Source organism: Schistocerca gregaria, chromosome 2 (genome assembly GCF_023897955.1).
Source record: "Schistocerca gregaria isolate iqSchGreg1 chromosome 2, iqSchGreg1.2, whole genome shotgun sequence".
Taxonomy (NCBI): domain Eukaryota; kingdom Metazoa; phylum Arthropoda; class Insecta; order Orthoptera; family Acrididae; genus Schistocerca; species Schistocerca gregaria.
This window is the reverse complement of record NC_064921.1, coordinates 740,290,851-740,318,021: the sequence shown is the minus strand read 5'-3', so window position 1 is coordinate 740,318,021 and position 27,171 is coordinate 740,290,851. Positions and strand designations below refer to the sequence as shown.

General features: G+C 39.6%; 1 protein-coding gene across 5 annotated transcripts in view; it reads left to right on the top strand.

Annotated features, from left to right (window-relative positions):
* Nucleotides 1-27,171, top strand: part of LOC126334906 (targeting protein for Xklp2-like) — a 109,174-nt gene that overhangs the window by 5,221 nt on the left and 76,782 nt on the right. For 4 of the 5 annotated variants that reach the window (XM_049997620.1, XM_049997619.1, XM_049997617.1 and 1 more), the window contains exons 3-6: nt 6,044-6,152; nt 13,504-13,627; nt 20,463-20,625; nt 20,701-20,824. In XM_049997620.1, the coding sequence (XP_049853577.1) occupies nt 6,150-6,152; nt 13,504-13,627; nt 20,463-20,625; nt 20,701-20,824 (414 nt within the window). In that variant the 5' untranslated portion in view covers nt 6,044-6,149. Of the gene's footprint in view, nt 1-6,043; nt 6,153-7,183; nt 7,263-13,503; nt 13,628-20,462; nt 20,626-20,700; nt 20,825-27,171 lie in introns of those variants that run through there. The other variant, XM_049997621.1, reaches the window with a different exon arrangement.

Sequence of the window (27,171 nt, the reverse complement as noted above, 5' to 3'; positions counted from 1 at the left end):
CCGTGCTAAGTGTTGTACTGTTTGCCATTGCCATAAATCCAATTATAGATGGTCTCCTTTCCAATGTCTTGGACTCCTTCCTTGTTGACAATTTTGCGGTCTACTGCAGCTCTCAACGAACCAGCCTTCTTGAATGACGTCTTCAAGGATGTCTCGATCGCCTCCACTCGTGTAGCATCAAAACTGGCTTCAGATTTTCTCCCAGCAAGACCATCTGTATAAATTTTTGGCGTCATATGGAGTTTATCCGCCTTCCCTACATGTAGGCCCTGCTGACTTTCCGTTCATGGACACCCCCCCCCCCCCCCATTCTCATCTCCCACCCTGTTTATTTGTCGCTCTCTGTCAATGCATCCACCCATCTTTCCCTGCTTCCCCCTCCCCCCCCCCCCCCCCTTTTCCCACTACCTCCTTGCCCCACAACCTCCAGACACTGTGCCTGTTGGCTTTCTAGTTACTCCACAGGCTCACCCGCCTTATTCCCCTCCTCCAAGGGAACTCGCCGCCCTGGAGGTTTTGTGCTTGGCTACCACGGGGCCCCAGCCTTTGCAGCATCTTTTCCCTTCTGTGTTGCTGCCTATCCTTTTGCTGTTCTTTTCTCCTCCCTTGGGGAAAATGACTGGGATGCTTTTGGAAATGTTCTGCATTTTCAGTAGCCAATACAAGAACTGTCTCTCCATTGTTTTTCATTCCAGCTACATCTAGATCTACATCTACATGGATAGTCTGCAAATCACATTTAAGTGCCTGGCAGAGGGTTCATCGAACCACCTTCACAATTATCTGTTATTCCAATCTCGTATAGTGTGTGGAAAGAACGATCACCTATGTCTTTCCGTACGAGCTCTTACATCCCTTATTTGATTGTGGTGATCATTTCTCCCCATGTAGGTCAGTGTCAGCAAAATATTTTCACATTTGGAGGAGAAAGTTGGTGATTGAAAATTCGTGAGAAGATTCCGTCGCAAAGAAAAATGCCTGTCTTTTAATGATGTCCAGCCCAAATACTGTATCATTTCAGTGACACTCTCTCCCATATTTCGCAATAATACAAAACGTGCTGCCCTTCTTTGAACTTTTTTGATGTAGTTCGTCAGTCCTATCTGCTAAGGATCCCACACTACGTACCAGTATTCTAAAAGAGGACGCACTAAGTGTAGTGTATGCAGTCTCCTTAGTAGATCTGTTACGTTTTCTAAGTGTCCTGCCACTAAAATGCTGTCTTTGGTTAGCCTTACCCACATTTTCTGTGTGTTCCAATTTTAAGTTGTTCATAATTGTAATACCGAGGTATTTAGTTGAATTTACGGCCTTTAGATTTGACTGATGTCATATAATCAAAGGTTAATGGATTCCTTTTAGCACTCATGTGGATGACCTCACACTTTCCGTTATTTAGGGTCAACTGCCAATTTTCACACCATTCAGATATCTTTTCTAAATCGTTTTGCAGTTTGTTTTGATCTTTTAATGACTTTATTAGTTGATAAGACGGCATCATCTGCAAACAACCTAAGACGGTTGCTCGGATTGTCTCCCACATCATTTATATAGATAAAGAAAAGTAAACGGCCTATAACACTGCCTTGGGGAACACCAGAAATCACTTCCGTTTTACTTGATTACTTTCTGTCAATTATTACGAACTGTGACCTTTCTGACAGGAAATCACAAATCCAATCACATAACTTAGGAGATATTCCATAAGCATGCAATTTCACTACCAGCTGCTTGTGCGGTACAGTGTCAAAAGCCTTCGAATATCCAGAAATACAGAATTGATCTGAAATCCCTTATCAGCAATACTCCACAAGCTTCATGTGAATAAAAAGCTATTTGTGTGTCACAAGAATGATGTTTTCTAAACCCATGTTGACTGTGTGTCAATAGATTCCCCCTGCCCACCCCCAAGGTAATTCATAATGTTCGAACACAATGTATGACCATAATCCTGCTGCATATTGACGTTAATGATATGGGATTACTCCTACCTTTCTTGAATATTGGTGTGACCTGTGCAACTTTCCAGTCTTTGGGTACGGATCTTTCGTTGAGTGAACGGTTGTATTTGATTGTTATGTATGGAGCTAATGCATCAGCATGCTCTGAAAGGAACCTAATTGGTATACAGTCTGGACCAGAAGACTTGCTTTTATTAAGTGATTAAAGTTGCTTCACTACTCGGAGGATGTTTACTTCTACGTTACTTATGTTGGCAGCTGTTCTTGATTCGAATTCTGGAATATTTACTTAGTCTTCTTTTGTGAAGGCATTTCGAAAGGCTGTGTTTAGTAACTCTGCTTTGGCAGAACTGTCTTCGATAGTATCTCCATTGCTGTCATGCAGAGAAGGCATTGATTGTTTCTTGCCACTAATATACTTCACATACGACCAGAATCCATTTGGATTTTCTGCCAACTTCAGAGACAGTTTCATTGTGGAAACTGTTATAAGCATCTCACATTGAAGCCCACACTAAATTTAGAGCTTCTGTAAAAGAGCGTAGTCTTGGTGATTTTGCGTCCGTTTAAATTTTGCATGTTTGTTTCATTGTTTCTGCACAAATGTTCTATCCCGTTTTGTGTACCAGGGAGGATCAGCTCCGTCATTTGTTAATTTATTTGGTATAAATATCTCAATTGCTGCTGGAACTATTTTTTTTTAATTCAAGCCACATCCGGTCTACATGACTCATACCCTTCTTTCAAGGTGCCTATTTTTTCTGAGATTATTTCTGAAATCAATGAAGGTATTTAAATATTTACAAAAACAGACATAATGTCTGATAGGATAGCTGCAATCAGTGATTTTACAGTGTTACTTATTATCTGTCTTGATTGCAAAATGTTTATTCACTAGATGAACCAAAGCCGGTCATATGAATAAACATTTTGCCATCAAGACGGATTATAAATAACATTGTATTTAAATCTGTCTTCAGACTCAAAGGAAATGCATATTTTTGTCACCAGATGTTTCATTTTATTGAAATAAAATATCATCAGTGGTCTTAATGAAACATACATACCTTTTGGCTTGGTTTCTGCATCTAAAAACAGTTAATTACAAAAGATATTCATGTTAGTACTTACAATTTGTGCTCACATGGGAGAGAAATACAGAAGTCCTTACTTTTTTTGTCAACTTATGTCTTTACTTACCCTTGAGATCTCAAAATTTGTCAGGAAAAAATGCTAAAACTTGTCTGGAAATCAGGGAAATACCAGAGAATTTCAGTTAAGGAAACATGTGTCAACCATGGAACCACCCTACTCTGTTGTACTGGTCCCTTGTATGCTTGAAAGTAGACTATGAGTGCTTTGTTGATGCATCTGCATATCCGTCCTGCTTACACTATCTCAGCAACAGGGGGGGAGGGGGCTTCTGTCAGGGCCGCTCAGCGCTCGACAATTTAGTCTCGCTAGTCGGCTATTCGTACAGCTTTTACTCGGTGAGAACATCTAGTTGATGTTTTCTTTGATCTTCGTAAGGCGTACGATACCACCTGGTGCCATCATATACTTGCTATGCTGCACGAATTGGGCTTACGGGGTTGACTTCAGATTTTTCTACATAATTTTCTCTCCAATCGCTCCTTTTGAGTTAGGGTTGGCACTCATTTTAGCTCTGCTGAGATTCAAGAGAATGGTGTCCCGCAGGGCTCGGTTCTCAGTGTTCCCCTCTTTTTGGTGGCGATTAACGGTCTTGCAGCTGCGGTGGGCTCATAGGTCTGTTCCTCTGTATATGCCGATGACCTTTTTCTTTATTACAGTTCCTCAAGATCAGTGACGCTGAACGGCGGGTGCAGGGAGCTATCTGTAAGGCACATTTTTGGACATCCAACCATGGTTTTCAGTTCTCAGCCTCTAAGACCCGAGTGATGCATTTCTGTCGTCGTTGAATGGTCCACCTCCATCCAGAGCTCTACCTTGCCAATGAAATCCTTCGTATTGAGGAGACGCATTGCTTTCTTGAAATGCTGTTTGATGCTCAGCTCACTTGGACACCTCATCTTTGCGAGCTTAAACAACGGTGCTGGTGGCACCTCAACATTCTTCGGTGCCTCAGCCACCTGATCTGGGGGGCTGCACAAACAACCCTCCTACAGCTCTATAAGGCCTTAGTCCAGTCCAGTCCCGTCTCGACTACGGGAGTGTGGTGTACAACTCAGCAGCACCTTCAACGTTGCAGATCCTCGACCCGATTCTCCATTGTGGCGTCAGAATGGCGACAGGTGCCTTCTGCACTAGTCCGGTGACCAGCCTTCTTGTAGTAGCTGGAATCCCTCCCCGACGATTCTGCCGGCAACAGTTACTTGCGTCATACATTGCCCGCGTCCATGCCTCACCTGACCAACCAAACTGCAGGCTCCTTTTTCCATTTTCTGCACTCCCCTCCCCATGACGGAGGCCTAGGTCGGATCTCCCGATCGTGGTCCGCGTTCGTTCCCTTCTCTCGTCACTCGAGTCCTTTCCACTTCCTCCATCCTTCCGGCCCTCTTTTTCTATCCCTCCTTGGTCCCCCTCTCGCTTGCGGCTTTACTTGGATTTGGCCTGCGACTCAGTCCTCCATTCCACCTAACTGTGAGGAAGAGTTGTAACCAGTGCCTGGATATCTGTAGTTAAGAGTGCAGCCGCCCCCACCCCCAACCCAAAAAAAAGGCAGTGTCTCAGTTTGAGCCCTGGTTTAGCATACAGTTCTAGTGAAGTTCATTTGAAAATTTCCACACTGCATGTGGCTACAGTTTCCTGAGACTGCAATTGTGGGTGTGAGTTGTTTGTGTGCGGGCGTGTGTGTGTGTGTGTCATCTATATGACGAAGGTGTTACAGGCTGAAAGTTTTATTTGTGACAGTCTTTTCATTGTGCCCATCTGCAGTTCAGCGAGTGGCAACTTTCCTTTTCATAATGTTGTTAAATTCCATCCTGGATTTTCCATTGTTTGATCCTTGCATATACCTCATACTTTTATTGCCTAACATTATATTGATTTTGTGAGTTTGCTTTTCACGTCAGTACTGTCAGTGGTAACATCCTCCTGTCCTTCCATTTAGTTACCTCTAACCTTTGCCTCTAAGCTATTTCTCTTCTCTGCAGCCATACCATACCCACAGATACAAAAAAAGTGTTTTTTACTGACATAATTCCAATGTATTTGTATCTAGTCCGTAGTACAGTACAGACAGAAGTTCACAGTTGGTGTACCAGTCATCCAGGTAACACATAATTTTCAAATGTTTCATTTTGTTAACCCATATTTGGTCCATCAACTGGTTCCAGTTAATTTACAAAGGGACGTGCCTTCTACAATGTATGTCAGTGGTTCGCAGAGTTTGGATTTAGTTGTAGATATAGGTAGTAGAGCTTTAAAAGATTGTGAAATTAATTTCAAAAGCACTTACCTAATACAGGATACAGCAAATCATTCCAACATTTCCCTCAAAGGTAAAAGAGGTATCAGAATGTCCTAGAACTGTGGCATGGCAAAGGTTTCAGTTTGGTAAAATACATGTAAACCTCAAGTTTGTTAAAATGCATTTTGAAATTGGCATTCTGATGGTCAACCATTTCTCATATTTGTTGTGATCAGAATTTGTCATGTAGCTTCGCACAATAAAACTTAAGATTTCTCAACTGTTTTCTTAATTGGCAGCACTTAGACTTGCCTATAGGTTCCTTAACAGCTAATTTGTAGTTTATTACAATGTACTTGTTGTGCTTGAGATTGTTGTCAGTGTCATAAGAAACGAATATCTCAGTTGCCTTGTTTTGTCAAAGAGAAATTAGAGCAATATCAGAACATAGGAACATTGAGTAAATGTACTCATGTCACAGGTTTGGATTAATGTGTGTGTTATTCTTTTTAAAAATTGTTTTGCTGTACGTTTTTCATAGAACGGGGTTAGGCTTTTATATCGCTGTCATTTTTATATAACAGGAATGAATTGTATTATAGGCTGTTGCTGTTCCATTTAAAATAGGTTGCCAATAGGTATAAGTTAATAGTAACTACCATGATTGCATTAACTTTCATTCTGGTTTCAGCTCCCAGTCACTAAAACCTGATTCCTCAGGAAGACAAAGGCACAATTCTTTGTGTTCACCAAGCAGGAAACGTCCTGATAAACGGAGGCGGTCACGTTCACTACATATGGTGGGTAAAAAAGTCCATTTTTATGCTATACTTTGCACAATTGTGGGGAAATAAGCACCAGTGCCTTGTGTGACAGTGAAATTTTTATTTTGAACTAGACTGAAACGCATGCTTCTTAAGACTTGCTGGTTGTGAAGCGGTTGACTGGATATTAAGAGTGGGCTGGAAATATATAAACCACTGTCGTAATAATACTGTAGTTGTAACTTAAATGTATTTGACACTTCGGGCTTGTCACATGTTGCAGTATGTGAAAGATTGAAGTTTGTTTAAATCTGTATTGGTAATATCATACATCCAATTAGTGTAGATCAGGGGCACCTTGTGGTTAAAGACTGAGCCGGGACTGCTGCAAAAGATTTACTAACATAAATTCCCACTAATGGATTACAGAATTCAAATTATCAGGGTGTATTTTGAATGTTTCCCACATGGATTTAAATAAGAAATCATTGTCTTTGGAACTTTTGTCATTGACTTCTATTTTCCAAACAAGTAGAGTTAGTCTTAAGGCTCCAACGTGAAATGCCTGTTGGCTCCATATGACGGGTGAGGGTGTGGCTGCAACTGCTACGGAGTACACCACTCATTAGCCTCGTGAAGGCTCGGTTCGTTCAGCCTAAGTGTGTCCTACGACCACCAGATGATTATCACGTTTCACCACTTTACAGTGAAAACAGAATAGACTGGCTGAACCTCCACTATTGAACCACTGTCTCTATATATCTCTATTATGAGTTGATGTGCTGTTACTTGACATTTAATGTTAATTTTTGTAGTGCTGAAGGTAGTTTTGTTTCTGGCATTGGTAATTTTATCAGCTGTACGAAATGTATGCAAAGATTGTAAATTTCGTGATAGAACGTACTATAGTACAGGAATGGCACCAACTAGTGAGAGTTTCACGAAGGCTCATCTCATTTAAAATCACCCAAAATAAAGAAATCTTGTTGCCATCATGTCACAGATATTTGTGAAAATTTAGTGTAAGAAAGTACATAAATAGAAAGTGATAAAACAATTTTTTTCAGATTTTTTAGATCAAAACTGTTGTCAGGGGGACCATTTGGAAATGTCTAGCATTTTCTCAATCTGGCGTCAGCACGAAAGGTAGGTTGAAAGTTTTTAACTATTATAACTCCCTTATTTATAAATCAATTTTATTCAATTTGGTGTCATTAGAAAGTTAAAAGGACCAACTATATCACTAAACTATAAAAATGCTGCAACTGGGCATATAAATATGTGCAAATCTGTAATTAAAGTCATTTTTCAGTGTGTTTTTTCATGTATTATTTTGTTAAAATCGCAAGTTTCACCATTTTATATTTTGTCTCAAAGAATTCCTATTGTCATACATTACAACATAAAAAAAGAACAGAAAGGTATTTGTTCTATTTAATCATTTAAAACAGAAAGAACATATATAATAATATACACGTTTAATTTTGTGACTATTCATAAAATTCTAAAAAGCATTCATTCTTTCAGACAAGTTTTCAATGGACAATATTTTGTCTGATTCAAAAGTAAATAATCCTGAAATTTGGCGAAAAAAGGGTGAGAAATTACATTAATTACAAAGTTTCAAACATTTGTTGCTTAGACACAGCATTTTAATTATTTTTGTATTATAGCTCTATTCTTTTGCTTTCCAGTGACACAAAATTCAATAAAATTGATACATAAATAAAAAAGGTATAGTGGTTAGAAACTTAGAATTCACTTCATTTCTCAACACCAGTTGGTAGAAGGGGCCCACGTTTCAAAATGGTCTCCTAATTACAATTTTGGTCAAATTCCAGAAAACATATTTTAACCCTAACTCATTATGTGCATTCTTACGCCAAATTTTCAGAAGAAACTGTGACATAAGGGCAATGGCAACTGGGTGATTTAACATGAAATTACCCCGAATGATTAGAAAAAATAAGCATGCTAAACTTGTGCTGTTACCTTTAGCTGCCAAGTGTTTCACTGATGGCATTGGTGGGATAAATCACATTAATAATGATATATTGTGCCTGAGTTCTCGGGACTTTCATTTTCTGTGGAATAACTGAAGCATACTGAGAGTCTGAAAATGGTAAATTATGAATCCAGTATGCAGTTAATTAGGAAAAAAATTGAAACTTAAGCTTAGCACAATAGTGTAGGAACTTGAGGCATCAAAACTCGATATAACATCAAACAGGGGAAACAAAAAAATGTCAAAGCCAGACAAAGGTATGTATGTAATTTCAGCAACATATTTAGTCAGTGCCACATTTCCTGAAACCTTAGCACAGGCATGGGCAAGCTTTGGTGATGTGCAGATCTCATTCACACACTTAAGCTTCATCATGTGATGCAGTGGAAGCACTTTTGGTGCATAAAGCCAAAACTAATCTCTGACGTTATTGTTCATGGATTAATTTACAGGGTTTATACGCCATGGGACAGCCGGGACAAACCCAAGAGTTTTTCATTGTTCTAGTTTCCATTTAAATTTTTGTAATTTTGACTGGTAAGAACTGATATTTTGACAAATAATTTTACTGTGTCCTGCCACACTGCAGAAAAATACTGCAGCCCTAAAACATAAACGAGAGGGGGGAAAAATAAAATAAAATAAAACTTAAGTTGCAAATGAAATGCACCATTTACAACAGTGAAACACAGTTCACACCCAAACGTCTGTCAACAGCAAAACAGGTCAAAGGCTTTAGGATGAAGACTAAGCAATTCTTGATAACAACAAACTACTTCTGATGAGCGTGACATCACAACTGTTCACATTAGGTTCGTCTCAACAGTTGCCAGTGGGCTCATGCACAGTTGAGTCACGTATGAGCAGTACCTTCTCCCGCTACTTGAAGTGTGGCTGTTAATTGTATCAGCAGTAGCAACAAGCAGTCAGATGCTAGCCAGAAAATTTTTTTCTAGCATGCCCAGGCTACCATATTCATACATGTGCAGAGCAGTCTTGAGTTTTTACTTTTAGTGATTTTGCTGTTTCCCCTTCATTTACAACTGTCATGTCAATTGAAAACCAAATAGAATCCTGTGGCTGCAAGCTGTAAAGTGAATTAAAATGCATTCACATAATTACATATGGCTGAAATATGTTACTAGTTTGTTTTGATTTTTATTTTATTTTCACATTTTTGGCAGTCGAGCATTAATCCCCTTGCAGAATAATGGAGTTATTTCTGTTGTTTTGCTAAAGAAATTTGCCCTTTCTTAGTATTTTCCACAGAGGCAGTTAATTTATTTGGAACGAAGTGTTTCATCCCACACCATTGTCCAGTTTCAACTGTTTGCTGAATTTCAAATGTACGTTTTCATCTTCTGGCATGTATGGCATTATGTCATAATAAAGAACCAAACATGATCTAATAGAGTACTGGTATTCCAAGAAAATTTGCAGTCCGAAAACCACAGTGAAAAGCTTAATATCAGCTTGGGACCTACATCTCTGTGAATCTGGACATTCAAATGTGCACTTTAAGCCAAATTGTTTGTTTTAGTAGGATTTACAGAAGTTTGATGCTTTTGGAGTATCATCTGATGTCCTGTTTCATGTAGATGTAATGTAAGACCTCTTATTGCTATGTAAGATCTCTTAATGCTATAAACGTATGAACATATTGGCTTCCTATGTAACTGTAGTTGTGCCCATGCAGTACCGCCGGTTCCCTTGTGCTCTGACAGTTGGCGAAATGAATTCTAACAGATCGCCAGGCCGTGGGAAAATATTGCGAATGGTGATCTGAAAAGCATTACTTTCACAGTCAGTTTCATTTTGTGCGAGATGAATTATGTTTCGTGTGAGAATTTCCTTTGAATTTCTTAAAACGCAGACTATTTGACTCTCATTTAAAGTGTAACACTTTGAAGGGCAGCCACTTAAAAGTATCTCAAGCCCAGAAGACCTGACATTTACGTCATTATGCGTGATTTATCTTAAAGTGTAGTACATGCAAAAAAGACCAATATTATAATTGAAAGCTTAGCTTTTCTTGTAGCTACACTATACACATTAATTTAAACCACTAACTTTTCCCAATTGCTTGTTCACACTTGTTAACAGTGATGTTGCTATTGGCTGACTACACCACACGTTCTATGATTTGAAGATCTGCTATCATTGCCTGGCGATATCATGTGACATGAACTATGACTGTCTTATAAAAGCACATCACAATCTCGATTTCAGTGCTTCCGAAACTAATAACTGTTTGATGTAAGAGGGAAAGTTTACTGTGACTTAAACACTGAAAAAGTGTATTTTTCCTGGGAAAAAATGCATTGTTAACTGGGAAATCCGGGAGTTTATTTTTCCCGACCGCGTATACATCTTGAATGTAACAATATGCATGGCATCCCACTGCCATTGTCCAATGAGTACATTTTGTGAGTAGTCGGTAAGTTTTGTGATGTTGTTACCATTTTCCAATGTTCGCAACCTATCAATTTGGCAGCAAGCAGTATCACATGTGGGTGGGGGTTCAGCACTGGTCCAGAAGTGAAGGTGCTTCTCAAGGTAGTGAGCCATTTCCCACATTCTACAAACTGCACATGAGCAGTGGGCCATAACTTCACACTCACACTGGAAACTTGTTTCTCTTTGTTATCCAAATTTAGTGGCATTGAAATATCATTGTGCATGTGCGTAGAGGGGAAAAAAAAAACCTTCACTTGCCTACGTTATGAGCTGAACCTGAGCTGAGCAGAGTGTAGGTGAAAATATCCGAATGTAGACCCTGGGTAGAGTACATTGTGAGCAATTCACTTTCCCTCCTGCAAATGTCTTCCATGGGCTGGGTTGAAACTAATCATGGGCTGTTGGTTGCCTGTCTGTGCTATATGACAACAAAAAGTACTGAAATTTATGCATTTTGAAATATCTCAAATGTGGTCTGTTATTTAAACTGAATATCTTCATAATACACAAGTGCAAATACGAAAACCAACAATTATTGCAACCAGCGTGGAGGCTACACACTCTGTTTCTGTTAGCCAATCACAGAACACAGTGTGTGATTTCACTAAATGTCACTTTCTACTCACCCAAATCCATAAATGCCATGTATTGAACACAAATGAAAAACATTAAATGTCGAAGTTTAGAACTGAAAACAAACAGCATTAAGAACACTAACATACACACATTAAAGATCTCTCCAAAATGTGCTGTTTTTAGTAAAATTTGTTGTGATGGTGTTGGGAAATGTTTTTTTGTAGCAGCTGAATGTATACCTATAGATCTTACGTTAACTTAGATCTTGGTATTGTTTCGTATTTTGTTATGAAAAGGAGTGGGGGTATAGTCCATGAACTAGTTAGTGCCTTGACCCCTTAATTCCAGTTGGTGCTTGGTGCTGCCCCAGTGTGGAAATCACAAGCAGTGCTTAGTGTAGATCCTGGTGGAAATGGTATCATCAGAGTGCATTATGCTGTTAAAATGGGATATGTACTGGCCAATACTTACCTCGGCTCAGTGCAGCCGACAGATACACAAAACAGAACAGGAAATTTTTTATCCTAGCTTTCGGAACTTCGTTCCTTCGTCAGGGAGGAGAGAGGGGAAAAAAGGGGAAAAAGGAAAGTGGATTTCAGTCACAACCCAGGTTATGAAGCAACTGGGGAAAGGTAAACAGGGAGGGTAGCAAAGATGGAGGCATCCCATCTTTACTATCCTCCCTGTTTACCTTTCCCCAGTGGCTTCATAACCTGGGTTGTGACTGAATCCACTTGAAAAATTATCACATCTAGGAAGTTAATAATATTGTTTGAAAATATATGCATTCAGTTCTCATCGATCTATATATGTTGGTTGTTTGTGCCTTATAGTGGTGGTTAATTTAAAAAATGAATCATTTATTTTCCAAATATTTTCAGTTTCACACTTACTGAAACAATTTGTTAATGCTCTCATTGTCAGTCAGGTAGTCAGTTTCCTCCACTACAAGGGCAATCCCAAAGAAGTCTCCTAGTTTTTTTTGGGGGGGGGGGGGGGGATGTAGAGAAACAATTAATACAGTTGGTGGCCATAACATTGACTGACACTACCTCCGCTCCCAACTGAACATGCACGTTTTGCTCAGATGCTCATTATTGGCTTGGCAGCCATTCAAAGTGGAGCTGCCATTGAACACAGCCGCCAGATGCGAAACTTGTACGGGTTTTGCATTTGTGAACACTAAAGTTGTTAAACTGATTGGAATTCATTCACATTTGATGGAAATGTATGGACAGTCATGCATGTAAGTCAAAAATGTTCATAGGTTGTGTAAAGAGTTTATGGCCAGTCATACTGAAATTTAAGATGAAGAAACAAGTGGTAGGCTGTCAGTTTCCAAGGAGACAATAGTGCAAGTTGAGGAAAACCTGTGTAAAGCTCAGAGGATAACTCTGGATGCTCTCTGCATTTTGTATCCTGAGATTTCCTGAAGCACCATAAACAGGATTTTAGTGGAAAAGTTGAAATATAGGAAGGCTTGTGCTACATGGGTACTACATATGCTGGCAGAAGATTACAAATGGCAACGAGTTGATTGTTCTTGCAACATTTTTGCTGCTGTGCAGACAAAAAGGACAAATTCTTGGACTTGATTGTCACAGGTGACAAACTTTCAACTTTATGCCGGAAACTAAACAAGTTGTGTGAGTGACGGCGCCCCCCTTCACCCAAGCCATGAGAGTTGAGACAAACACAGTCTGCTGGTAATGTCATGGCATCTGTGATTTGGGTCTGAAAGGGGATACTATTTTTCAGTTTTCTGCCTACTAGTACAGTAATAAACATTGACAGGGTGGGAAAACACTTGAAAACCTCAGAAGGTCAATTCAGAACCAGAGAAGAGGAATTTGAGCAACAGCATAAGTGCTGTCCCTTACAGTACCTTTCCACATGTCTGTTAAACCACCAGTTTTCTGCAAAACTTTGGTTGGAACATGGCCATCACCCAACATGCAATCCAGACTTGGCACTGAGCATTAACCACCTGTCTCCCAAGTGGTAGAAAGATTTGTCTTGATGGCAGTTCACCTCCAATAATGAGGTGAAGGATGAGGTTAAACAGTTCCTGAAGAACATGCCTGTGGGAGAGTATGATGGGGATACTGCTGTAGTGTCTACAAAAATGCTTCAACCAAAATATGGATTATGTAAAAAAGAAACATTCTTCAACCTAGCAAATGATGTAATTATCGTAGGACATAAACTGTTGTTTTTGTATCTCCCAAGTATATACTTTGGGATTGCATTTGTATTAAGTCGACGAAGAACACACCTCTCATGTACTGGTGAGTGGTTGTCTTTCCTCACTTTTGTTTACTGTAATCTAAATGTTTCTTTTTATTTCAGAACAAATCAAATGAGTCGCTATATGAAAAGAAGCCTCCACAGAAGAAATTTGTGAGTATGGCAGAAGCTATGTACAAATTTGAGAGAAGTACACCAGAGAGATTCCATACAAGGCCTGTTATAGGTAATTAACAGCTATGTGTTTTTGACCAGTTAAAATAATTTTGTGCAATTTGGAATTGGCTTCATCAAATTGGTTTGTATTGAGGCTATTGGCTGAGTACCAGATGTTCCTAAGTTTTTTTCAATTGTCGTGTTACATATAATTGGAATGGTTACAAACTAAATTCTCATGTGTGCCAAGAATTCTTCAACTCCAATATGCCAACAAAGTGTCACAATCAGAATTTGGAAGTTTATAGGTCATTTAGGTAGTACTCTTCGATCTGAAGCACACCTCACTTAGTATTGGCAAATCCTAACATAAATACTAATACTACACACTTTTCAGTAATTGGGTAGATATTCCGTTTAGTCACACGTAAAACTACCACCTGATGTTTTGATTTAAAATTAACATCCAAAATGATTTAAAAATTGCTTATATTCGAAAGTTGTTTCATTCAGCTTATCACAAAATTCCATAAATGATGTCATTTATTTTCCTGCTGGCATAGTGTGCTGGTTAGAGTTGTTGCTGAAGGAGGTTATTGGCCAGAACCATTTCACCTACACTGAATGAGAGAAACTAGTTTCTCTCAGCTGTATCCTCCTCCTCCTCATCGTCCACTGCCAAACTTTCATCTAGCCCTGCTTGGTTCGATACAAAAGCATCGCACAGTTCCCTGCGTTAACCTGATGTGCCTAAGTTATCATCTCAACAAAATTTTGAAATAGCACGCTTACTGCTATATCCGTGAGAGCATTCTGGAAATCGCCATCTTTTAAACAATCTGATGCTGATTGACACCGATGAGAGTTAAATAGTGTCTGAAGTTTATAACTTCTCTTCTTATTTCAGTGATTTATTAAAATGATCAAAGCTCATCAGCAAACATTCAGTGGCATTTGTTGGTGTGTACAGCATATGACAAAATACAAAGGCAAGGTGAATTAGTATAATGTTGTGAAAAAACACTATCTGAATAGGAATAAGTTAATTAGCTTTCTTCTTCTATGTAGCTTTCTTTAAATTCCATTTAGTTGTTAGCTTAGTATCCATTTTGAGTGGATCCTGGTTTTACAAGGAGAAATTAAAGATTTGCAGTTTATGTACTAAATCTGAAATGAAACGATGCAGAGCCTTTGTTTACATAATTTTATTATTTTCGTAAACACAACATGACACAACCCATCACATAATCAAGATCATAGACGTTTCCAAATAAATATCTGCCGTCCCACATGGTGGCAACTAACAACTACAGGCATAAAACAGAATTGGGAAAATAAGACGCAACATCAGAAATATCACCAGGAATGTAAGTCTTTCAGTGCAAAGATGTTAAGATATTAAATTACACACCCAGAGAAAATCACGTGATTAGTATAGTGATATCTATATTACCTGGATTTAGATGCCTGGTCTCAGAGTATGGAACTTAGACATGCTGCAGATTCTTGTCATCTGCATAGTCTGCCATGTTGTAGTAAGGCAAAAAGATTTCCATCAGTCTGTATGTTATAAAGAATTAGTTATTTATTTCTAGCTTTGAATTTTGTACCAACAAGTAATGTAATAGCCTGATCTGGAAGTGGAATCGAAAAGTATTTTCATTTTGCGTTCTCATGGCATTTTGTGGCAGTCGTGATGTAATTAGGCAAGAAATGTAATATGAGCATCTTTGGTCGATATGCTTAGACATCTGGAGTTAGACTTCCAGTTGATACAGAAATTAATTGGATTCAAAATTTACTTTACAAATGGTATCAAATTATCATCCAAAAAACTGTTTGCAAGCTTTCAGAACCAGTGGCTCCTTCTGGTAGAAGGGTTGAAGGGAAAGCAGCAGTGTTGAAGGAAAAGGACTGGTGAGGTTGAGTAAAATGGGTAGGGTGCGGAAGAGTCACCCAGAACCACTGGTCAGGGGAGACTTAAAAGAAGGCATGAGAAGGTCTTTCCTTCTTGTCCAATCTGGTAGGTCTCCCCTGACCTGGGCTTCTGAACAACTTTTCTGAACTGTACTCCTTTTTGTAAACCTCACCACTTGTTTTCCTTCAGTCCTCTTCCTTCCCTTTCACCCACTTACTCACAAAGCTTGAAAACTGTAATACCTTTTTATATGTATGTTCTCGTACTGGTGCTTGGTGAGTAGATTTTTTTTTTAACCTATTCAATTACTTATATTTTCGAAAATTGGTTACTTTCGTTAAAAAATTACTACTGCTATTTGAAACATCTTTCCAGAATATGGAAAAAAAAAATCTGTTTGTCACGACTTATTATTTTTGTTTTCAGTTTGAAATAATTTCTCATTACTTAATTTTATAATTTAATGTAAAATGTAATGTAATGTAAATGAAACAATACTTGACTGTTTGTTTACTCATAAATAATAAGCCAAAACTTTGTGAACTAGAAAGGAAAAGTCACTGATCAGCTCCTTTACAGTTTCCATCACCCCGGAAATTGTTTCTGGGCAGTTATCCATTTTCAACTGTGATAAAATATTCATCTTTCAGGGTTTATTTTGTTCAGTTTTGGTAAGAGGTTATGGTGGTATCTTGCACAAAAAAGTGCAAGCCATTCAGTGTGCCGAAATCTTCAGTCCCAAAATTCGGTGCTATTTCTCGGCCATTTCATCATAATAAATTTCCATGTATGGATGGGAATGCTTACACTACTTATTTCATGAGCCCATTTTGTTAGAGGGTAATTTCAAATTTCTGGGGCCTGCACAGCTTTAGTTAAGTGTGCAGCTTCTCACCTGTGACGCCTGAGTAATAAACTGTAAAATGGTCTGAGGTAACAATGTATTTCAGGCAAGCTATTTGCCTATACAATACCATTCTTTATCAATGATAAACTGTGCAGTTCCTTCAGGTAAATTTGTAGCTGCCTGTCTGTCACCTGAACCTCAAACTGTTGTCATCATAACTACATGGGAGGGGGATGCAGCTTTGGATTTTATGTGAAGGCTTCCGGAATCTTCTTGAACTTCGGAATACAGAATGCTATAATATAAAAACTGATTTTTATGTGACCTGGTGTGACTCGTGGTGGTACAGTCAAGAAAATAAAGGACTTTAGTTCTGCTTTTCAGAAACAATTAAACATTTTTTTGTAAAGCTTGAGAATATTTATTATTTAACAGTATGTTATACCTTATTATATTTTATAACAACAAAAACGGGCAATTTTTGATATTATAATGTAAATGGATAGATAAAGAAATATACTTAACAAGTGGTGGCAGGGAATACACTTGCAAAAGGCTTTAATTTTTACAACCTTTTGGAACCAGTGGCTCCTTCTGGTAGACGAGTGGAAGGGGAAGGAAGAGGGGTGATGGAAAAGAACTGGAGAGGTTTAGGGAAAGGGGTACAGCTCAGAAAAGTCCCCCAGAATCCGGTTCAGGGGAGACTTATGGAACAGGGTGAGAAGGAAAGACAACCTCATGAAACCATGGAGCCTGCATGTCAATAGGGGACTTCAAATTGGTGGAGGCCCTGTAATGGTGCGGATGGAATGATATGAGAAACCATGATACATCTAGATATGACTCTTGACAGGTGATATGTACGTAAGCATCCTGTCTGATCATCTGCATCCATTCATGTCCATTGTGCACTCTGATGGACCCGAGCAATTCCAGCAATACCATGCAACACCCCACACATCTGATTAAACACTTCCACTGGCCAGCAACTCCCCCCTCCCAGACGTGAACATTATTGGGCATATCTGGTGTGCCTTGCCTTGCAACAAGCTGTTAAGAAGAGATCCCTACCCCCTTGTACTTTCATGAATTTATGGACAGCCCTGCAGGATTCATGGTGCCAATTCCGTCCAGCACTACTTCAGATGTTAGTCAGGTCCACGCCACATCGTGTTGTGGCACTTCTGCTTGCTTGTGGGGGCCCTTCATTATATATGAAATATTAAAAACAAAGATTCCAAGACTTACCAAGCGGGAAAGCGCCGGCAGACAGACACATGAACAAAACACACAAACACACACACAGAATTGCTAGCTTTCGCAACCGATGGTTGCTTCTTCAGGAAGGAGAGGGAAAGACGAAAGGATGTGGGTTTTAAGGGAGAGGGTAAGGAGTCATTCCAATCCCGGGAGCGGAAAGACTTCCCTTAGGGGAAAAAAAGGACAGATGTACACGCGCGCGCGCGCGCACACACACACACACACACACACACACACACACACACACACACACACACACACACACACACACAAGCAGACATATTTAAAGGCAAAGAGTAAGGGCAGAGATGTCAGTCGAGGCGGAAGCACAGAGGCAAAGAAGTTGTTGAAAGACAGGTGAGGTATGAGCGGCGGCAACTTGAAATTAGCGGAGGTTGAGGCCTGGCGGATATCGAGAAGATAGGATATACTGAAGGGCGAGTTCCCATCTCCGGAGTTCGGATAGGTTGGTGTTGGTGGGAAGTATCCAGATAACTCGGACGGTGTAACACTGTGCCAAGATGTGCTGGCCGTGCATCAAGGCATGTTTAGCCACAGGGTGATCCTCATTACCAACAAACACTGTCTGCCTGTGTCCATTCATGCGAATGGACAGTTTGTTGCTGGTCATTCCCACATAGAAAGCGTCACAGTGCAGGCAGGTCAGTTGGTAAATCACGTGGGTGCTTTCACACGTGGCTCTCCCTTTGTTGGTAATAAGGATCACCCTGTGGCTAAACATGCCTTGATGCACGGCCAGCACATCTTGGCACAGTGTTACACCTTCCGAGTTATCTGGATACTTCCCACCAACACCAACCTATCCGAACTCCGGAGATGGGAACTCGCCCTTCAGTATATCCTCTCTTCTCGATATCCGCCAGGCCTCAACCTCCGCTAATTTCAAGTTGCCGCCGCTCATACCTCACCTGTCTTTCAACAACTTCTTTGCCTCTGTGCTTCCGCCTCGACTGACATCTCTGCCCTTACTCTTTGCCTTTAAATATGTCTGCTTGTGTCTGTGTATGTGCGGATGGGTGTGTGTGTGTGTGTGTGTGTGTGTGTGTGTGTGTGTGTGTGTGTGTGGGCGCGCGCGCGCGAGGTTACATCTGTCCTTTTTTTCCCCTAAGGGAAGTCTTTCCGCTCCCGGGATTGGAATGACTCCTTACCCTCTCCCTTAAAACCAACATCCTTTCGTCTTTCCCTCTCCTTCCTGAAGAAGCAACCATCGGTTGCGAAAGCTAGTAATTCTGTGTGTGTGTTTGTGTGTTTTGTTCATGTGACTGTCTGCCGGCGCTTTCCCGCTTGGTAAGTCTTGGAATCTTTGTTTTTAATATATTTTTCCCATGTGGAAGTTTCTTTCTATTGCATCAGCCAGCTTGGACGCTGATATTTTAATGGAACACCAAGTGGTGGTATATTATGTATCAGTATTACCCCCAAAATACATTACTTAGTTTCACTCTTTCATTGCAATGTATATTTCTTCATTTTGTCATACATTTTATTCTTATGCTACAAATTTGATGTCATGAGACATTAAAAATAAAGAAAAATATTGGTGACAAAGACAAGTGTAGCATCATTAATTAAAGAAACAATGCAGTTGTAATTAAAAAACGGCAGATCTTTTTTTTCCTGTACCCCCTTTGTCTAGTTATAATCTTGAACACTGCACAGAATACCGGGGGATAACAGATTGTAGTCCGTATGCCATCAGTTCAGATATCTGTACAAATATTGACTGGAATGGATAACTCCATAGTTAATCTGAAAGTGTGTAGGCCTCTTTACATCACTGAGCATTAATGTTCACCCGTTTGATGCAGAAGGTCCATGAGTGTCAGCATTCAGAAAAGGCCATAACTACACAGAACTTTCACAGTGTAGAATTAAAACTTCGCCAAATAACATGATGTGATAAGCGTGTGGACCAAAATTTGAACCTGGGATCTTTGCCTTTGATGGGCAAGTGCTTTACTGACTGACCTATTAAAACAAGGTTCGAGATTTGCCCTCATAGCTTTACTTATTCTAATACCTCGTCTCCTACCTTCCAAACTTCACAGAAGTCCTTCAAGGTACTTCTGTAAAGTTTGGCGGGACATAATACATTATCTTTCTTTTGACATTTTACATTGTAAAAACAGATAAGCAGTGCAGCTTCAATACTGGCAGTCTGACGCATAATAGTATTCATACTACATTCTTTGGTGTGTGGCATTTCAGTTGTCTATACCCATTTTAAAACAGTCTGTCTGAATGTAGTATTTAACCAAAAAAAAGGCTTCACTTTCACATGTATGTGATAGTGACTCTCTCTCTCTCTCTCTCTCTCTCTCTCTCTCTCTTACCTCTGCCTCCCCCCCCCCCCCCCCCCCCCCCCCACACACACACACACACACACACACACACACACTTACATGTTCAGTTATTAGTTGAGTTAATATATCTAGGATGTAAGCCATGTATTCTCCCCACCTTTCATAACACCAACTGACCCATCATCAATGTGAGGTCCATCTGAAGTTAGCAACAACTTGATCAGTTCCTGGTTAACTTGCCTGATCACTTTGTTCATCCAGGGTTGATCATGCCACTGCAAAACTTCTGCAAACCCCAAATGTGTTTGATCTTGACCAAGACTCTTTGATGCGTTTCCTATATTCTTGGCCAAACTGTTGCCTGTTCCAACTATCACTATAACACATTGCTTTTGGTGTCCTGCTATTTCAGTATTTGATGAAATTATTCTTGGTGTTAAGATTTCCAAAACCAGTAATATTTTAATTCTTTTATTGTAATTTTGTTTTCTGTGCCCTTTGTGTATCTTCCTGTACAGTGTTGAGAGTCTGATAAATTCATTATTGTCTTTTACAGATGGTTCACAGAGGTGGCAAGGTAGCCAGATAAATCCATCTTACAAGAAATTACGCTGTACTGTGCCACAGTCACCTAACTTCACTTCCCATTTACGTGTCAGACCAGTAACTTACCCATCAAAAGAGGAACGGGAGGAAGCTGAATTACAGCAAATGCAAAAGTAAGTTACTGAAATAACAATCTTTTAATACTGCATTAAGACAGTGTGTTGTTAACATTAATTTTAATGCTTCAGGTACATCTTCAAGGCAGCACCATTGAAAGCAGACATCTTAAAGGAACCACAATTACTTAAGAAAGTTGAGCCAAAACCAGTGACAAAACCTAGTCCATTTAACTTGACTGAAGTAAAGAAGTTGGTAAGTTCTGTTATCAAAAAGTTGAAACTAATTTCTAAAATGGAAATTCAGCATTCTCAGAAAGTTAATGCAGAGCTATATCTCAAAATTGATTTAGGCTTCATCTTGCCAATGAATTTTTTTTCCGTACCACTGCATAGTAATAATTAAATTCCTTTTCCAGTATTAATGACTGAATATCAGAAATAGCAGATCTTTACAGAATAAATCTGCCCATCACTATCAAAACCTTGCAATAATACAATGATGATGACCCTCTGCTCAGAGAATGCGTGCGATCAAGATTCTTTATGGCTAAATATATATCACTTTTATTTACTGAACTTATTTAATTAATGTATGTCTGCCTGTATGTTTCTATATTCTTCTTATTTTTGATCTGAGTTGAATATGAGCTAGTAGTTACTCAGATATCTGGATGTAAAGTGTCATCCCTACTTATGTTAAGTGTAGAGTCACATTAGCCTTCAACTTCTGTTGTTTCTACTGTTGTCTTAAACCGCTACACCAGTACCTCTATCCACTTCAAACGTATCCATCACCAGCAATTCCTCCTCTTTGAAGCTACCACCATTCCTATCAATAAGTTCCTTCCAGCCACCTGTGGCCATCACTCCTGAAGTGATGACCAAGCCCTCTCTGAATATACCAAGGGTCTCACTGAGGCCATCACAGACCAGAATTACCTTCCCAACATTGTACAGAAACAGATCAGCTGTGCCTTGTCTCTCAAGTCACTACTACCTCCCATGTACCCATCATCCAGCTACAAAATAGCACTTCCCTCATGATTCAGTGCCACTCAGGACTGGAGCAACTGAATCTCATTATCTGCCAGGATTTAGACTACCTGTCCTTTCCCCTGTAATGAGGAATATTCTCCTGACCCCTTCCACAGTAGTATTCTGCCAGCCACTGAACCTTCTCAATATCCTCATCCATCCCTGCTCCATATCATTGTAATAGATCTAGATGCAAGACTACAGACTCCCACCACCACATACTCCAGTCAGGTCACAAGCATCACCTACCCCATCAAAGGCAGGACTACTTGTGAAAGCAGTCATGCAGTCTACAAACAAAGCTGTAACCACTGTGCTGCTTTCTACGTGGCCATGATGACTAACAAATCGTCTTGTCTGCATGAAAGGCCTCCAACAAACTGTGGCCGAGAGACAGCTGGACGACAGAGTTGCTGAACATGCTGCCCAACAGGATGTGCTTCGTTCAGTGACTGTTTCACAGTCTGTGCCATCAAGGTGGTCCTTACCGACACCAGCTTTCCTGATTTGCACAGATGGGAACTCTCCTTGCAATGTATCTTACGTTCTCGTAACCCTACTTTGCTTCAGCTGCTGCTCATCCCTGTCCTTAACCTACCTATCCACTTCCCTGCTCCCACTCCAGCATAACACTGCCTTCTGTCCCACTGACACCCACTAGTCTCCTCCTCCTTCTCCTCACTTTTCTCCATTTATGCTTCCCTTCAAACCACACTCCCCCACAGTGTATAGCAGTCCTAGCCTGTCCCCAACATGTCACTGCATGCTCCCATCCATATGTACCCTGCTATCCCTCACTCTCACTCTCCCTGTCCCAGCCACCTCCTTACCCCAACACACATTGATTGCTTCTCACATCAGGTGCATTTACTGTATGCAGTCCACCCTCAGTGCCCAGAGTGAGTGGTCATGTGTTTGTGAGCTGTTCTTGTATGAATGTATGTATGTGCTTTCTATCTTAGAAGAAGGTCTTGTGGCTAAAAGATCAAATGGATAGTGCTCTTTTTGGTGTGCTTGTGTGTGACTTAACAACTCTATTTTGTGAGTAGCAGTCTGTCCTTTCCAACTACAGTGGGAGACACTAGAGCACCTGCTCTATAGTCCAGGTATCATCCCATGTGATTACCATGCCTTCGGACCTGTAAAAAAAGCTTTGAAGGAATGAAGTTTCTTGTCGAAAGAGGATGTGTAGCAGGCAGCTACTGACTTTTTCAAGCTGCAGGACACAGTGTTTCACCAACCTTCAAGTTGATACACCATTGGAATGACTGCCTGAATGGTCAGTGATTTTGGCTCATTGGCATATCGACTCTGGATTATACTTCCTTCAAACGGAAACTTTTTGATTGCTCCTTATAGTATTATTTTTCCCTAAGCTATAATTTTACATAACACGTAATTCTTTTTTTATGCTATAAACTTCCATTACCTTGTATGCAAGGACCTGTCTAGTGGTCCCTGGTTGCAATGATGTGCTGTGTTCTTATGGCATAAGACAGAACTATGTGGTGGTTAACTGTGTATGTAGTTGAACAATTGAAAGTCCAGGATGGAATAAAGACAGTATTATGAAAATGATAATTGGTACTCACTATATAGCAGATATGCTGAGTCGCAGAGAGGGACAACAAAAAGACTGTCAAAGAAGTAGGCTTTCGGCCAAAAAGGCCTTCATCAGAATTACATGCACACGCATGTCAGGCCTTGACAGCCAGAGAAAGGTCATGCATGCTTTCGTTGTTAAGTTCCGATGAAGGCCTTTTTGGCTGAAAGCTTACTTGCTTGATAGTTGTTTTGCTATGCCTGTCTGTGACTCGGCACCTATGCTATATGATGAGTAGCAACTATTCTTTTCATAATATTGTGTATATAGTTGTAAGGCACCAGACGATCAAATAGGTAAAAAGACGAAGGCTAGTAGAAATCCTTGGGTAACAAGAAATATTGAATTTAATTGATGAAAGGAGAAAATATAAAAATGCAGTAAATGAAGCAGGCAAAAAGGAATACAAGCGTCTCAAAAATGAGATTGACAGGAAGTGCAAAATGGCTAAGCAGGCATGGCTAGAGGACAAATGTAAGGATGTAGAGGCTTATCTCACTAGGGGTAAGATAGATACTGCCTACAGGAAGATTAATGAGACCTTTGGAGAAAAGAGGACCACTTGTATGAACATCAAGAACTCAGATGGAAACCCAGTTCTAAGCAAAGAAGGGAAAGCAGGAAGGTGGAAGGAGTACATAGAGGGTCTATACAAGGGAAATGTACTTAAGGACAATATTATGGAAATGGAAGAGGATGTAGATGAAGATGTAATGGGAAATATGATACTGCATGGAGAGTTTGACAAAGCACTGAAAGACCTGAGTCAAAACAAGGCCCCGGGAGTAGACAACATTCCATTGGAACTACTGTCGACCTTGGGAGAGCCAGTCCTGACAAAACTCTACAATCTGGTGAGCAAGATGTATGAGACAGGCGAAATACCCTCAGACTTAAAGAAGAATATCGTAATTCCAATCCCAAAGAAAGCAGGTGTTGACAGATGTGAAAATTACCAAACTATCAGTTTAATAAGTCACAGCTTCAAAATACTAACGCGAATTCTTTACAGACGATTAGAAAAACTGATAGAAGCCGACCTCGGGGAAGACCAGTTTGGATTCCGTAGAAATGTTGGAACACGTGAGGCAATACTGACCCTAAGGCTTATCTTAGAAGAAAGATTAAGGAAAGGCGAACCTACATTTATAGCATTTATAGACTTTAGAGAAAGCTTTTGACAATGTTGGCTGGAATACTCTCTTTCAAATTCTAAAAGTGGCAGGGGTAAAATATAGGCAGCGAAAGGCTATTTACAATTTGTACAGAAAGCAGATGGCAGTTATAAGAGTTAAGGGGCACATGAAAGGGAAGCAGCGGTTGGGAAGGGAGTCAGACAGGATTGCGGCCTCTCCCTGATGTTATTCAATCTGTGTATTGAGCAAGCAGTGAAGGAAACAAAAGAAAAATTTGGAGTAAGTATTAAAATTCATGGAGAAGAAATAAAAACTTCGAGGTTCACCGATGACATTGTAATTCTGTCAGAGACAGCAAAGGACTTGGAAGAGCAGTTGAACAGAATCGACAGTATCATGAAGGGAGGATATAAGATGAACATCAACAAAAGCAAAACGAGGATAATGGAATGTAGTCGAATTAAGTCGGGTGGTGCTGAGGGAATTAGATTAGGAAATGACACTTCAAATAGCAGGTGAGTGTTGCTATTTGGGCAGCAAAATAACTGATGATGATCGAAGTAGAGAGGATATAAAATGTAGACTGGCAATGGCAAGCAAAGCGTTTCTGAAGAAGAGAAATTTGTTAACATTGAGTATAGATTGAAGTGTCTGGAAGTCATTTCTGAAAGTATTTGTATGGAGTATAGCCATGTATGGAAGTGAAACATGGACGATAAATAGTTTGGACAAGAAGAGAATAGAAGCTTTCGAAATGTGTGTGCTATAGAAGAATGCTGAAGATTAGATGGGTAGATCACATCACTAATGAAGAGCTATTGAATAGAAGAGTTTCTGGCACAGCTTGACAAGAAGGAGGGACCGGTTGGTAGGACATGTTCTGAGTCATTAAGGGATCACAAATTTAGTATTAGAGGGCAGCGTGGAGGGTACAAATCGTAGAGGGAGACCAAGAGATGAATATACTAAGCAGATTCAGGAGGATGTAGATTGCAGTAAGTACTGGGAGATGATGAAGTTTGCACAGGATAGAGTAGCATGGAGAGCTGCATCAAACAAATTTCAGGACTGAAGACCACAACAACAGCAGTTGTTTTAATTTTGACATGCTGATGCATGTCTTCTAGTCTGTTATACGCATGCCAGTTCGTGAGAAAGAGAGTGCTTATTGCATATTTTGAAAAAAAAATGCAGTAATCTCTCTTGAGATCTGAAGATGGTAACATTGATTGCCGGAACAGGTTATTGAGAATAAAGGTTATTATTAGCGATCCTGACAAAGAAGCTTACCTTCTCAGTTCTATTGAACGAATGGAATGCAGTGACGCAGAATTTACGTCTGACATCATGTCTTATGAGAAATGTACCAAAATAGGTCTATTCTGACAAGTACACTTGCAATTTAGTTTACAAGAATATTGTGAAACTTCTTGACAGATGAAAATTGTGTGCTGGACCAAGATGCAAATATTGGGAACTTTGCCTTGCGTGGGCGAATGCTCTATAGACAGAGCTAACTCTCAACCCTTCCTCACAGCTTCAATGAAGCTACCCAAGATGACTCACAACCCTTCCTCACAGCTTCAATTCTGCCAGTGCCTTGTCTCCAACCTTCCAGACTTCATCATTGCTTCCAGGAGTGTTAGTTCTGCAAGGTTCGCAGGAGAGCTTCTGTGAAGATTCCAAGGTTGGAGATAAGTTACTGTTGGAGTTGAAGTTGTGGGGATGGGCTGTGAGTTAACTTTGGTAGCTCAGACGGTAGAGCATTTGCCCACAAAAGGCAAAGGTCCTGAGTTTGTCTCGGTCTGGAACACAGTTTTAATCTGCCAGGAAGTTTAATATCAGTACACACTCCGTTGCAAAGTGAAAATTTCATTCTGGAAGAATATTGTGTTCTGTGGACAAAGAAATTGGACTTGAATGGTTTTGAATTCACTGGGCACCACAGGAAACTTAAACTGATTTGGGCCTTTAAGAACAACGTACCGTCAGTTGATGTAACTTTGTACTGCTTTTATCCATTTCTTGAAAATTCTAGACATGAAAGAAGTAACACATCACAACAAATATTGTAACATTTAACATCTATAGTTACCGAGTGATTTGGAAATTACAAAAAGAAAATTTCCTAAGTCAACGGCATGAGTGTTCTAAACATGTCACTTTTTTTTTTTTTTTTTTTTTTTTTTTTTTTTTTTTTTTTTTTAGCAAATCAGTGTTTGTGGTTCACAGTTAATGCCAAAAATACATCAATCTTGAATTTAATTGTATATCAACACAAATAAATGTGTGTTTTTGAGAATTTTTGGTAACAGCCATTGTACTTAGATAATCTACGGGTAATTTATAATAAATTTGAGTTTGTGATTTATTTAGTGTGGCAGATATTCTAAAAAAAACATTTTTTACGTCTAGTTTTCTTTAAAGAGGTGTAGCCTTCTGTATTATAGCATCTGCATTTATTGTAAATTGATTGTTTTTGATTTTGCTAACAATTGTAATTATCTTCAAAATGTTCTAGGACACTGACAATTCTTCCCACACGGTTTTGTGTTACATTAATAGATGTCTCGTTTTATGTACTTGTTTCAAATCTTGTAGGAAATTAGCAACATTTTATCTCAACATATTAAAAGATAATCTGTGGGCTAATTTTAGTTATTTTATCACTGCCATGTAATACATTGCACCAGCCAAAATGCAACCCCACTGTGAATGCTGTTCTTGAACATAGGATGAGTTGGTTGACTTTCATAAGCAGCTGGGAGTTGCCCTGTCTACTATCAAACAATTGGGAGCTGCTGTGAACCAGTGTGTTGGAAAGCT